Source organism: Strix aluco, chromosome 25, assembly GCF_031877795.1.
Source record: "Strix aluco isolate bStrAlu1 chromosome 25, bStrAlu1.hap1, whole genome shotgun sequence".
NCBI lineage: Eukaryota > Metazoa > Chordata > Aves > Strigiformes > Strigidae > Strix > Strix aluco.
In genome coordinates, this window is record NC_133955.1 from 3,640,349 (window position 1) to 3,655,112 (window position 14,764).

General features: G+C 50.9%; 1 protein-coding gene across 1 annotated transcript; it reads right to left on the reverse strand.

Moving 5' to 3' along the window:
* Positions 1 to 1,082: 1,082 nt before the first annotated feature.
* Positions 1,083 to 9,536, reverse strand: PNPLA1 (patatin like domain 1, omega-hydroxyceramide transacylase). The gene is made up of 9 exons (XM_074850159.1): positions 9,253 to 9,536; positions 6,151 to 6,383; positions 4,994 to 5,059; positions 3,440 to 3,652; positions 3,006 to 3,066; positions 2,780 to 2,920; positions 2,379 to 2,478; positions 1,779 to 1,889; positions 1,083 to 1,650 (listed from the first exon to the last, which is right to left on the reverse strand). Exons 1-9 carry the CDS (start codon positions 9,452 to 9,454, stop codon positions 1,647 to 1,649), a joined length of 1,131 nt encoding a protein of 376 aa, XP_074706260.1. The 5' UTR covers positions 9,455 to 9,536; the 3' UTR covers positions 1,083 to 1,646.
* Between the last annotated feature and the right edge of the window lie 5,228 nt (positions 9,537 to 14,764).

Consider the following 14,764-nt stretch of genomic DNA (forward strand, 5'->3'; position numbering starts at 1 on the left):
ATTTGTATGACCAATTCCTGTATGAGAATTTTATTTTGGGGATTTTAATTCCCATTCGAATAGGGATAGTGTAACTGCCTGAGGCTGACTGAAATGGTTATATCCTGCCTGGAGGTGGTGGTGCTTGCTAGGAAGACCAGGAGCCTGGTAGAAGCGCTGTTGCAGAAGTGAGGCTGTCTGCCTGGGAGGGAAAGCAGAAGTGCAACATGAGCAAAAGCAAGTGAGGGCTGACTAGCCCTGCTCCTGCCCGGGGAGTGGTGGGTGTCTCTGCTCTCTCCACTTTGGTCCGTGGCAGGAACATAGTCACGGTTCATGAGCTGGTTTTGGCTGGAGGGGTTGAGATGTGAGTAAATCCATCCAGGGTGGAAGGAAGACAGGGGTAGGTTTTGATAGATCCAATGCAAATAAGCATCCTGGTCTCTCTTAGCAAGCTCATTGCAGAGATAATATTCCCAGGTCACTGATTTCAACCAGAGATAGCAGAACATATTATATTAATCTTTCACCAAGCATTAATAGTTAACTTTGAATCTGTTTACATCAATGCAGCCTTCAGCTATTCCCCACATTCATGCCTGCAGTCTCCAGGGCACTTTGGATGAAACTTCCCTCTGTACCATTTCCCTTTGTGCAGTTATACAAGCTGTTTATTCAAATAAACAGCTTGTGCTGTTGTGATCCATTTGCCCATTGGGAACCAACAAACGGGGGAGACTCAGATGGGGTAAAGCCAACCCATCAGCCTCTGATGTGCAAAATGCATTTGGGATGGTTAAGAGTGCTGCCGATTCATTCTATGTACAGACCAGCAACACGGGGTGAGTTTGCCTGGACTGTTTGTACACTGGTTTGTAGCAGCGAGTTACAGAAAACTGCATGAAAAGAACTAATGTATTTGTGAAATGTCAGCTCTCTTGGTGCAATAGGAATTGCAGTCTGCAAGACTGTGGTACTTTGGAGGAGGAGGAGGTTAATCTAGGTTTCTCCATCATTCTCCACAGCTGCAATTTCAGAGGGATCCAAGTGTGTACCTACCTCTGCTGGCAGGAGAAGCAGGCCTGCGAGGGTGCAGGAAGCTCAAGAATAGGTAATTGGTAAAATAACTTCAGGGAACTGGACAGAAATTAGTCTCTGCCCACTGTGACGCTCCCTAAGCCTTCTCCCTCTCTCTGTTTTCTGTTTGATGAATCTCTCTGAAAGTTTTTGAGTGGGAGGAAAACACTTAAAATGTGACATTTCCTGGCAAATGCCTGCCATGTAATCTGCATTAAAGCAGGGGGAGGGATGCTGCTGGTGATCAGCAAGTGGGGAAACTGGTGGCTGGGCTGTACACACATGCAAGTGAAGATCCCTGGTCTCCCCTGGGCAGGCTGGGGTCTGGTCACAGATGCAGCACTGCAGTGCTTTTCCTCGGCCATCATGGTAAAACAGCTCAGGCCTTGGCACGGAGACTGCAGCAGCAGCACTGGAAACAAAATCAGCCGATTTTCCCAAGTGAAAAAAAAAAAAAAAAAAAAACACCGCAAAAAAAACTCCATAAAAAACAGCCGCCGTGCTGCTGTCTGAAATGAGCTCTGGTGTCACCCACCGCTTCCCGGGGCAGCAGAACCGCTGGTGTCAGAGAGCCCAGGGCCCATCCAGGGTGGTTACCTGAGGGAACAAGCTGGTGGTTAGTTGAGTCAGGGGTGATGAACCAGCAGGGTGAGGTCCCCTGGGGTTTCCCTGCTCTGTACCCTGCCCTCCCTCTGCTGAGGGTTTGCATCCCCCGAGCACCTCACCTCCTGGCCATGGCTTTCTTAAGCAAACCAGGCACCATGGTTTGGAGGAGCTTCTGGAACCGTTCTACCATGGAGCTAATACCTTCCAGCAGCCCCCACAGCTTCTCCAGCCTGCAAAACCAAAATAAACAGGCTGAGTTTAATGACTGGTAAATGCAGTAAAAGCAGGGGGGGTGCTAATGGTGAATGCACACTGTAATACTCTTTCGTAACGGAGCAATCCTCTGGTGTTCCTGCTAGCCATGCCCACTCTCCCCGAGAGCTTGCCTTCAGGGAACACCAAATCCCCCTGCGGAGGAAGGGAATGTCACTAAGCCTATTTATGCAGTAGATGTGCAGCAGCTTGCCCTGGTCTGTAGAAAAGGAGGGACTCGCTGCCAGCCCATGCTGCCCCAGCAGCTCCCCGTGCGTTTCCCACGGAGCTGCCGTGTGAAGGATGCTCCAGCCCCTGGCACAACCCAACGCTGGGCTTGCAAGGACACCTGCATGCCTCCTGCTAAGCTCGTACTGTGTCCCTCCAGCTGTCTCGCCCTGCTGAAGGCGCAACCACTGGTTTCTGTATCACTCTCAGCTTCGATGCCTCTATCAAGATGTTCTTACCCCTTCCTGACAAGAGCTGGCAGCCTGTATGGCTGCAACAGGACCTTTGACAGTGGATTCTGCAGTCCGGTCACCTGCTCCTTCCTCCACAGAGCCAAGCCTGGGCCCATGAATGACAACACAGAAGTAAATAAAGACCAGTAATTAGAAATAACCCAATAAATGCAAAAATTCTTCTTGTCCAGCAACTCTTGCTGCAGCTCAGCCTGTAGGTACTGAAGGCCAGGCCAGAATCCAGCCTGAGCTGCTCTTACAAAGCCTCTTTGCAAACAGCTACTGCAGATCTAGAAATATTTACCATAATAAATAACTCAATAATAAATATGATACTACTTCTCTCAGCAGCCCTCAGTGGTCCCAGCTACCCCCAAAACCCAAGATCTGTACCCCAAATCCTCTACCTGGCAGGAAGTAAGGAGTCAGGCGCTGTGGTACCCTTTTGCATAGGCCGGTGCTTCTCCCATTGGATTGTGAAAAGTCATTTTTCCCACACATGCTGGCGAAGCGAAAATTGCCATCGAAGTAGTTAAAGCCAAAGGCATCTGCGAGACATGGAAAGAAAGGGATGATGTTTGCATGTGCATCACGTTTCTCGGCTGCACGTCAGGTCTTGGGGTAACACTTAACTGTTCCTGTACAGGAAAAGGGCAGTGTCCTGGTACCCTTGGGAGAAAATGTCATTCAACACCTGCAAGGAGAAACACTTGAGGTCACTAAAGAGCCCTCCATCCAGGCACTGGCAGGATCTATCCGAGGCTGTTTGACTGCGCAGGGTTGGGGTGGCCCATTTGGGAAGGCAACAAGCACAGGTTGGTTTCCAACCACCAAAGCGCCGATCCGTTGCAGATTGTCAAACCAGGGTGGACCCCATCCCAGATTGGGCCACTCATCAGCAGTGCCCACCAAAAAAAGCACTGCAAAAGCAGTGGGCAATGCCTCCTCGCCTTGAAATCTGATTAATTAATGATGGGATCGAGCTGCACCTTAAAGTTGGGAGGGCAGGTCCAGCATTAATTTGTTTTAACTAAAATAAAGCTGGGAAGAAGACCTGGTGTGCTTACCATGGTGCTAGGTGGAAAGAGAGCATAGCTAATCCTGCAGAGGTTTTCTATCGAGATCTGAATGCTGCCGTTGAAGATCTGGTAACAGAAGAAGATAGCGGGGCAATCCCGCGGACAGATATCAAGCTCTCCCGTGAATGGGGACACAGTGATCACGGCTTCCTCCAAGCTGGAAACAGGCTGCAGGCCGGTGAATCCTCCATCAACGTATCGCTGAGGGCGAAGAGCAGAGGGAGAGTTTGTCTTGAGGACTGTTACAGCGTGTGTGCGAGGGCAGCATCATGGAGAGGAAGGCAAGAAACTGCAAAAGCAACATCTCCTGCCATGAACCAGTCCTGGAATGTCCTCTCTTCCCACTTGCAACTGCATCTCTTCCCACCCCTTGCTCTTTATCATGGCCTTTGCCAGCTCCTTCTGCTGCCCTGCCCATGGCACCCAGCCACCTCCTCAACCAGGTGCTATAATTCACAGCAGTTATTAAAATAGAAATATAATTATTTTAATTCACAAAGCTTTACAAAGTTGTGTAAAGCAGTCATTAGCCAATTCAAACATCACTGAATTTACAGCATCGGATAAATTTCAAGTCCTGAGCTCAAGCAGTAGGGCTCCCGCATTTAATAATTGCCTGCAAATCCCTGGAGGATTATTCACTGGGCAAGGAAAATGTCACTTGCTGTATTCCAAAACGAATCTGAATTTACCACCCACCTCAGTGGGTTTTGAGGTTGCAAGGACTGCAGCTGATCGAATTAAATGCTCGTGAAATAACAGTGCAGAGGAGCTTCATGCAGCAACACTGCTGAGTTCTGGGTCGTGCAAACTTCATGCAAAGCCCTGCAGTCTGGGGTAAGCTGGAGACCTGACCTACCAGCCAGGTACAGGCATCCAAGGACTAAATAGGCTCAATCAGTGCAGCCCAACAAGAGTTAAAGAAAGGTCCTGGCTCTACACCAGCTGCAAATGTGGTATCGGGGCTTTGTGGGCTTTGAAACACCACCAGGTCACGGTGCATCAGCTGCTCTGTGGTCCATCTGCACACACTTCCCCCCCACGCTGCTGTGCTCCTCCTTCACTGAGGGTTAGCCACAAGCCAGCCCAAATTTGTTGACTTCACCACGGTGTTTCGCAGAATATGAGTGTGCACGTGGTTGGGAGAGGATCCTCCCACGAACTTTTGATATTTCAGCCATGCAAGTCTGCACCTGAGCTAATGGAATCATCTGCGCTGCAGACAGATCCTGCCCAGGGTAACGGGGTTGTCTGTCAAAGTCCCGAGTGTGGGCATCCCCTCATCTCACTTTGGTGATCTGCAAGGCGAGGTTTAGTCATCCAGGCTCTGTCTGTAGGCAAAGCAGGAGAGGGCTCTCCAGATGGAAATTCCGCCCAGCTACCATCTTTGGATGGGGTGAAGAACAAGCTAAAAGGCTTTATCATCCTCCATTAACTAAAGAAGCAGCCTAGACATATCTATCCCTCTCTGCTCAAGGGCATGTTGTTCAAACCCAAGAACGTACTGCTGGGAGTATATATTTTATTGGAAATATCACTCACCACACCTCGGTAGGATGGAGGGATGAATCCACAGTAGATAGGAAGAAAGCAGCTGCAGAGGAGAGCCTGGGGAAGGAGAGGGATTGCAGAAGTAAGTGTTCCCAAAGTTCTCCTAGACAAAAGCTATTGACTGGGTGCCTGCAAATTCAGCCTTGACAAATCATCTGGAGCCAGGCTGCCAGTACCACCTGGACTTTGCACTCGACTGTGTCAAGAAGAAAGGTTCCAAGAAGGGGGAAACATCTCATTTCAATAAAGTTGAAACACTTCTCCTGAGAAGGACATAGCACTTCATTTTTTATTTTTATAGCTGCCAGCAGCATTAGAGTTGTGTATCTATATATCACTGTCTAAACACTGCCCTTTGATGGTGGCAAGGAGAAGCTTTGGCTTCATTTTTCATATTTGTGGGGTTTTGGACAAAACCAAGACATCCTCCCAATGCATTTTCATTCTGCTGGGTTTTGTCAATGATAAAGCCACTGCTGGGCTGTTTGCAACCATTTTCCACCAATCTCATCAGCTGAGAATGAACATCCAGGCTCCCGGGTTGACCTCGGGCTGGCACCACGGGGTGAACTCCAACATCTCCATGGACTTGTCATCCTCTACTGATTCCCTGGGACAAGCCCATGACCTTATGGGCATCTCTGTTAGGGTTTTACCCTGGGATTTTTTCCCCAGCATCTAATTTACTGGTTAATCAGCTGCTTGTTGTTTGGCAGCACAGACACTTTGTCCAGCTCTTTCCTCCCAGGAAGGTGCTGAGGCAACGAGGAAGATTATTGCCAGTGGGACTTGGCCAAGGAGAGACCTGTCCAGAAAGCTGAGAGGTCATGTCAGCGTTAACACCGCTCTTTGCAAAGAGCCATTAGCACTTATTAGATGTGGACAACATGTCGACATCTGCTTTTTGAGGCTGGAAACAAACCTGCTGCTTTTTTAGCATGCTTTATTCCTGCCTGACTCTGGACCTAACATCTTCCTCCCTCCCTCATGGAGCTCACTGTGATGGGACCATGGCTCTGGCAGAGCTTCCTGACACTCTCCCCATCTTGGGTAGAAAACAGTGCGGTTAAAGTCATCAGCGCTTCGGTACCTCCATCCCAAGCAGTAGGTAGAGATCTTCCTACGGCATCAGCGGAAGGTCCCTTTACCTGAATGAGCTCCTCTTTCGAGCTGAACTCAGAGGCTATGACATTTTGGCCGTCCACCACCCGCGTGAGCGAGATGTGCAGCCGCCCTGAAGCCAGCTGGTAGGAGTCCTCTGGTAGTGTCCGCTGCAGAATAGTCTTGATGTTCGCCAGCAAGCTGCACTTGGGAGAGAGAGGGCCCAGGAGGGTTTTCCTGACTTCCTTTGCCATGGCAAATAGAGATTCCTTTATGTCATCTGACACAGAGAGGGGGGGTGAAGACAGAGAGAAAGTCAATATCGCTGCTGCCCTAAGAGTTAGATTTTTAATCCTATTTTTAACACTCCCCAGCATGTGTACAACCCCGGGATGATACCGCTGCTATAACAGGGGATGTGGTGGCAGGGCAGAAAATGGGAAATCACCCCCAGAATGTCCTCAAAGGACAGTGTATTGCTGAGCATGGCCCCACTCGTGAAATCCCTGTCTGTACCGGTGATGGGTGCTCAGGATGTGCCTGGCCAGGGACTAGGGAAAGGCTGCAAAGAGCCCCGGGAAGGGGGTTATCGGTGCCAATGGGACTTGCACAATATGTTCCTGCCTTCCACCTCTGATTTTGCATGTGGGCCACCCCAGGCTTCACAGGGGAGCTGGGATGGCTCAAAGGTGAGGACAAGGGGCAGACCCCCACCTCCTCTGCTTAGGGCTTTCCTGCAAGCCGAGCACCCTGGCTCCACCGTCCCGGGACTCCCTGCTCCCCTGAGCTTCCCCAGTGACCCCCCAGCTGGTGTTAATAGTCATTACATGCACCTGCACGTCCCAAAAGCTGGATTAAAGGAGCAGAACTGCAGAGCCCCAGCTGAGGGCTCAGGAGACACTGAGTTTTAGAGTCTGTGCTGTGATGGGAGAGAAGAGGGGTGCAGCAAATTCCACAGTCAGCCTGACCCCAGGGAGGGAGCTTGGTCGTTTTGCTGAAATGGGCAGCTAGCTTGGGGGAATACCCCACCCTGGGCAGTTAAACTCTTGCAGCAAAAAACTTATTTGGCTCCCCAGTGCTGCAAAGAACCATCCTTGCGCCCGGGTGGTGTCCCAGCCCTGCACTGGCATGAAGCTGTGGGTTTGCTTTAGCACCATGGCTTTGTAGGGGCAAAGATTTCAAGGCTGCCTTGTGAGATTTCTTTACAAGCATGGACAGACAGATGGTTTAGGTGGAGTGTCCCAGAGGCAACTGGAATAACACAGGTATTAAGAGGAGTTCTAAATGTTTGAGTGGATGTTCAGGCAGTGTGGTGTGATGGTTAATGCTCGGTGGACTCACGCAGGGTCCTCAGGGATCCTGAAAGAGCCAGAGACACCCCAGGCAGGTGATGTATCTACCAGGCACTGTCTGACTGCTCTGTGTCCTGGAAATGGGAGAAAGCCTGGGAAAACCACCCGCAAGCTGCCGGGTAGGAGGCAAGAGCAGACTCCAGCTTTGAGGGCTTTGACTCTGGACAAGGCTTTGACTTGGGATGAGCGAGGGATGGTTCTGGCATGCAATACTCTTACTGTCCCGCCTGCACCAGCTCACTGGTGACAAGCCTGTGCCCAGGAGGTGACCTGTGGGATGGCAGAGGACAGCCTGGCTCAGAGAGCTTCTCACCCAGCTCAGGGCAGGGCAGGGGCAGGGTACACGACCGCAGCCACCCCATGGGACACCCCATCAGGAGCCAAGCACACCTTTAACCCTCTTTTTGCCCCAATCCTCCCTAGTGTGAATTTGTGACCAAGTTTGTGCCACATTCATTTTCCTTATGAGAAACCCAACCAGAGTCATCACTACCCAAAATGTCTTACCCTGGGCAAGATGTTCTGGGCACAAGATCATCTCAGCACCTCTAAGTGGATGGTGCCTACCACCCCCAGTAAAGCAGACCCCCATTTCAGCACTGGTGTCCACAGCAAGAGCAGTTACCAAACAGATACCAGCTCCATCCAATTACACCAGGATGAGGAATTAGAGAGGAAAATTTTGGGACCCTTGCTGATTTGTAGAGGAGTTCATTCCCATTTGGGCAGAAAGGTTCCTTTCTGCTTTGTCTAAATGTGTTTGCCAAAGTGTTGAGTTGGTTTTAGCTCCAGCAGAGTGGTTGTAGCATCCACCGGAGGTTTCAGGAACTGCGTGTTTCCTCCCTGCTTCCTCCATCATTATTTGGACCCTAAAACCCCTGCTCCTCCTAAAAGTCCCCATTGCTTGAAGCAGGGCTTGGATCAGTCTTTGAAGATTAAGTCTTGTGTACAGTTGTTTACACATGGACACTAATTGGAAATATGGGAGGATGTGATTATTAAAAGTGGATTAACTGCTTTGAATTAATTCTACACATAGATAATCTTATGGCTAGGGGTTCCTGTTTCCACACTGTCTAAAGAGGTTTGGAGTAAAACCTCTTCTGCAGCAGTAAGAGAAGGCCCAGCCCTGGGCTGGAGTGGGGACTGCTGTTGCCCCGGGTATGTCCTGCTGACGCGCCCTTGAGCTTTTGCTGGGGCGAAAGGTGCTCTGCTGTCTGGGAACAGGAATCACACCACATCTTCCTTTGTGCTGGGAAGGTTGAGTGGGATAACCCAAAGCAACACGCAGACAGGGCTGTCAGCTCTATGGGTACGTATGTGACTGCCACTCCTGTCCCTTTGTAGCTAAGGATGACAAGGGACCTGATCCGTAGGGGACAAGGGGGCTTTACATGGGCGTATCCACCCACTGTGGCCACGTAGTCTTGCTTTGGGACACATCTCAGCACTCCTTAGACCTCATAGCAGAAGAGAAGGAGATCTGCTCCTTCAGCAGGAGCAGGCAAATGAGCCAGTGAAATACAGGTACATCCAGATTTACCTGTGCAGTATCTACATGACCATCTGAAATAATATTCAGACAGTAATAACAGGCTTTTTCAGCTTACACCGCCCAAAATTGCTTCAGGGTGTCTGCCAAAGGTGACAACATCCGCAGGTTTCTTTGATGCCTTGTGAGTGATGTAAGTTACACCAGTATCGCATCCCCAGTGGTGCTTTAAGGCATTAGCTCCTCTATTTCTATTCTGAAATAAAAAAACTATAGTAAGGAAATCTAGGCAATAATTGTCTTACCGAGGCCGACGCCGCACACCACAGCAGCAGCGATGATCGAGCCGGCGGACGACCCATAGACCTTGCACGCAGACTTGAGGAGTTTGGGAGCCAGCTCCAGGAGGGACTGCACCACCCCAACCTGGTACAGGACGAGGAAGCCGCTGCCCGAAAAGGAGAGCGAGAAACGGGTGCTCGAACCCTGGAGATCCTCCTCAGCCATCTCAAGATCAAATCGGCGTATCTGGCTCAATGTCTTGAGTTGTCCTTCTTCACCAGAACCTCAAGCTCTCTTCTCTGCTTTATCCAGGCTCATCTCTGGCTGCAGAGGAGTCCAGAAGATGGATCTTCTACCTCCTTTTATGACAGCTCCCCGAGGCGTTTAGATTCACGAGCTATTTTAATTGCTGCCTGTGCTAAAAACAGAAATTTTCCCCTGATCAAAACAGCTCTTGTAATCCTCGACCACAGCCAACTCACATGCTCAGTGCTGAATCAAGGCTCCCCTTTTATATCAAGTGATCTGAAGTGCCCCAGGAGCCCTCCTGGAGATGGTCCCCGCATTACTGTGCCCGTCACACTTGGAAACATCCATGCAAAATTTCTTCTTTGCTTTATGCTTTCTTTATCAAGGGTGTTTTCATAAATAGGATTCTCCGTCAATCCCGGCTTAGGCACAGCTCAGTACTGAGTGAGTAAAGGCTTGTGTAAGGCACTTAAAGCCAGAGGGTGTTACACAAGGGGTGGATGCAGGGCGTTACGTTGGGTTAGGTTTGGAAATACTGCTTATATTTGTTCCATATTGGAAGAGATTTGTCCTTGCCTGGTTCTTGGATATCCTCGGGGCAGGGGGAGGGGTGGGGGGGGAGGAAACAGGGAGATGGATTTGCTTTTCTCTGCGCCCCGTCTAGCACTGTGCTCTATACGGCCCCAGAAAGATGCCCACAGCAGCACCGTGTTCCCCAAATCTGGGGTTACTGAACCAAAACCAAACTGCCTTTGGGCTGTCTTCACTGGCTGGGTGACAGTTTAAAAAAATAGGGAAAAATTCAGTAGATTTCTAGTGTCTTTTCAGCCTTAATAACCTAATGCTGCTGCCAACATGCAGAATAAAAATTGCCATTTTAAACAGATGTATTTATTAAATATTGCTAAATACTGTGTTGCTTATGTTGTCCAAATGCCGACAGCGTGCACACTATATAATGAATATTACATATGTTACCTTCGAGGTTGTACATACATGCCTCACGTGAGCACGTGTGTAGTAACAGAGAGGCTGAAGGAGGGAGCTTCCATTCCCCGTGTTGGTGCACCAGGGCGCTGGGTTTGTGTGTGGTGGGGTTGGTGGTAGCAGGGGAGGGGGCTACAGCGATGGCCCCTGTGAGAAACCTCTTGAAGCTCCCCCACTCCAAATCAAGGGCCAAGGTCGAGCCAATTGGCGGTGGTGGCTGTGCCTCTGTGATAATGTATTTCAGAAGGGGAATCTGGGAGGGGGGTGGGACTGGTGAGGAGGAGTTACGAGAAGGACACCTGCGAACACCGAGGGCAGCGGAAGGAAGGACGAGGAAGGGTGTGAGAGACGACTTGTGAAAACAGGCCCTGAAAGAAACAGGCCTGCGAGAAATGAGAACTGAGAAAAACCAGCCTGAGAAAGAGATGAAAGTCAGCAGGGGGAGTGGAGGCCCTCTGAGCTAAGGAATGTCTCAAACACTCGCAAGTAACGAAACTACCCTCACGCAGTGGATGGTGTGGAGGTCGAAGCTGATAAGGCTGCCCCAATAACACAGGAGGCAGCTGGAGGGGGGAGCCCTGTGGGGACAGGACGGCTCTGCTCTGGGGCACCTGGTCAAAATTCAAGGGCCATCTGTCCAGTGAATGACCTTTGCTTCATTATCCACGAAAAGCATATTAAAGTTAACACCCCTCAATATGCTAACGAGGACTAACAAGATCATGCTAATTGCATCATCCCATGAAACACCTTACCCCTCCCCATCCATGGGGTACGTAGGTAAGTGGGTCAACCCAGGGGACGGAGGACCCAAGGAAAGTGTGTTTAAATTGAGCGGGGGCAAAGGGGAGGGGGGGGCCCGGAGAGTGAAGTGAAGTGAAGAAGACAGATGCCTCCTGGAACCCTCGCTGGCAGGAACGACACAGGAACCCAGACCGGTGATCTCTATTCCCTTCATCTCCCTCCTTTCCTTTTTCCCTTTTTCCTTCACTACCACTAACACAAGGCATACTGTGTTGCTTGCCACAACTCGTTATATACTCAGCCAATTATCATGTATCCAATTAGTACATTGTGGGAAGTTAATAAATGTTTGGACTTTGAGACTTCTCTCACCGTTGTCCACTCCGTTGGGGATTTACGAATCTGAGTCACTTGTCTCTGTCGTCTGAGCGGGATGTGACAAAGGCGGGGAGGTGCACTGGAGCAGACCCCCCCTGTATTCCGTGGTGAGACATCAGGGACACCCCCCTGCCACCCATGGAGGTCCACGGTGGAGCAGAGGTCGACCGGTGGCCTGGGGAGGACCCCACACTGGAGCAGGCAGCTGCGCCTGAAAATGTCCGGGGCTCTGAGGGGAGAAGCAGCCCCTGCTGTTGTAGTTCAGCGCTGGGAGGGCTGCAACATGTGGGGGTGACCCACACCGGAGCAGCCCGGGAACGGCTGCAGCCCGTGGGGAGGACTCATGATGGAAAAAGTTCATGGAGGATTGTCTCCCATGAGAGGGGAACCAAATGGAGCAGAGGGAAGAATGCGGAAGGGTGCTTCCCCCCTTGGAGGAAGAAGTGGGAACTGACTGAAAACCCCCCATCCCCTGCCCCTGCACCGCTGGGAGGAGGAGGTAGAGATATCAGAAACAAAACTGAGCCCAGGAAGAAGGGAGGGATGGGGGGAGATGTTTTTCAGATGTGGTAACATTTGGGCACCTCAATACAAGAGAGATCTTGAGGTGCTGGAGCGAGGGCAGAGGAGGGCAACGAGGCTGGGGAAGGGCCTGGAGAATAAATCCTGTGAGGAGCCATTGAAGGAGCTGGGACTGTTCAGTGTGAGGAGGAGAAGGGGAGGGGAGACTCATCACTCTCTACAGCTCCCTGAAAGGACGTTGTGGAGAGGTTAGTGCTGGTCTCTTCTCCCAGGGAATTAGTGACAGAACAAGAGGGAACGGCTTGAAACTGCAACAGGGGAGGTTCAGGCTGGACATGAGGAACAAATGTTTCCCAGCAAGAGTGGTCAGAGAGTGGAATAGGCTGCCCAGGGAGGGGGTGGAGTCCCCATCCCTGGGTGTGTTTAAGGGCCGTTTGGATGAGCTGTGGGGGGATGTGGGGTAGGGGAGAACTTTGTAGAGTCGGGCTGAGGGTTGGACTCGATGATCCCAAGGGGCTTTTCCAACCTGAATGATTCTGGGATTCTGTGATTCTCACTGTCCCATTCTGTCTGTTAAGTGTTGTTGTTGTCAGCGTTTTGAATTAAAGTGATGTTCTTTTTCCTCCCTTAACGAATCTGCCTTTTGCCTGTGACCGTAATGGCTGAGCCACCCCTCCCTATCCTTATCTCAATTCCTGAGCCTTTTGCTTCATTTTCCCTTCCCAGAGCTGGGGGGCCAAGGGGTGAGTGAACAGCTGCGTGATGCTCAGTTGCCCTCTGGGCTCAAACCACCACAACCAGTCTGGCCAGAACGGTACAAGAAAATAGAGGACGGTTCCAGCATCCTGATGCAACCTTTGCCATGCTGTTTCACCCCAAATTTTCATACCTTTTTCCTTGGCCTCTCCAGCCATCACTGGGTCCCCATGACAAGAGTTGTGTCCTGTGCGATACCTGGGGGCAGAGCCCCCCCACCTCGATGGGAAATATGTCCCTGGGTTGGCATTTCACTGGTCGCTGCCCATCAGGTGAACGTGGCCTGCAAACCCCCCAGATAAATGTTACTCAGCGTGGCCAAGGCCGTCCTCGGCGGCCGCTGCCTGGACAACAGGACAAGCAGGAGCAAGTTGTCAGCTCAAAAATATATTGAAATGGGATCTGGACTATCCTGGAGGTGAAAAACTGCTTGAATTAGGGCATTTGCATGTGACCACCTCCTGCTGTAGATATCTTTACTGGATTTGGTCGTCTCATTTCTTGTCTTTCCGGTGTTTGATGTTGGTTTTACATTATCCCTTTGCTGGGTGAGTCTCCCACACGTTCCACCCTTTCTACCAGCCTTCTGGTGATACCTGAGCTTGGATCTGTGTGATTCCTGCCACTGTCTCCACTAGCCCTTGGCAAAGCCAATTCCTTCATTTAAAGGACTTTCTTCCAGCACTGGCAAACATCCGCAGGTAGAAGAAAAGTAAAAAGTATCATCTCTCATTGCCACACATCCAAACGTGCAAGTGCATCACAAGCGCGTGAGTTTTTGCACACTGAAAGAAATTGGTTCCGTGTTCTCTGTGCCTTAATTCTGCCAATTATGTGTGTCAGGCCCCGGGGAATTCAACAGACACTGCCTGGAAGAGGCGTAGGATGCTCCTGCTTCACTCAGCACTTGCACCTCCCAGGTGGAGTCCAGCCCCAGTTGCCAAGCTTCAGGAAAGCTGTAAACAATCCACAGGACCTGCGGGAACACACTCCTCCATCCAGTGCGGAGGACGGTTTCCTCGTAGGAGCTGGACTTGCGAGGACTTCACAGCATGCTCAGGTACCCCAGGCTCTCCTGGGGATCCTCAAAGCCCAAGAGGAGCTGGGCTCTGGGGACACACCTTGGGGGTCTGCCGGCTGAGGGGGTGCACAGCCACATCACAGCATTTCCCACAAATCGCCCTGTCCTGCAGTGAATTACGGGGGGCTTCTCAAGGCAGGGGGGGATGCAAAATCTGCCCTGCACCCTCACCCACTGCGAACACCGAGGCCCTGGGACAGCATCCCAGGAGACAGCATCCTCCCTGGCCCAGTGCCACACTCCTGTGAGATGAGACCTTGTCATCATCCTCTTAATGACAGAGAATTTTACATTAATTGGCTCATTAAGTGCCAGGCTGATTTTCTAAGTTGCCCTCCCCCACCTGGCATTTGGTAAAACAGGATTAGCAGGGACTAATGACTTCGGAGACACAAGATCACAGAAGCAGCCTGAGATGTTTTCAGGAGACGGCCCCTCGGCTCGCGTTGAGCGTGGGGCAGGCAGGGGGCTGTGCAGGCTGCAGCACATTGCCCGGGCAGGATCAGTGCCCAGATGGCTGGTGTCTGTGATCCCAGGGATTTTCAGGCAAGGCAATTGCTTTAGCTGTTTGAAGCCACAGCAGGGCGTCTAGGGAAGGATGAAGGTAATACCAAAAGTTGGAAACCGTTCAAAACCCTGGGGCTAATAACTTGCCCTTCTTTAATACCTTCTTAATATCTTCAGTGGCCACAGGCAATCAGGGTCTCAATTTTATAACCAGGAGATTAAGCCAAGATGCTGGAGTCGCTCACAAGAAGAGAGCTGGGCTCCGAGAGCCTCCAGCCCTGGGGTGCTGCACTAACGCCAGCCATGGCCGC

Bases quoted from the DNA above. Each gene is read 5' to 3' on its own strand.
- PNPLA1 (XM_074850159.1), bottom strand. From the start codon at position 9,454: ATGGCTGAGGAGGATCTCCAGGGTTCGAGCACCCGTTTCTCGCTCTCC. The intron at 3,067-3,439 runs GTAAGCACACCA...TTCTCCTTGCAG, and splicing joins TCTTTCCACCTAGCACCATG to GTGTTGAATGACATTTTCTC. The intron at 1,890-2,378 runs GTAAGAACATCT...TTGGTTTTGCAG, and splicing joins CCAGCTCTTGTCAGGAAGGG to GCTGGAGAAGCTGTGGGGGC.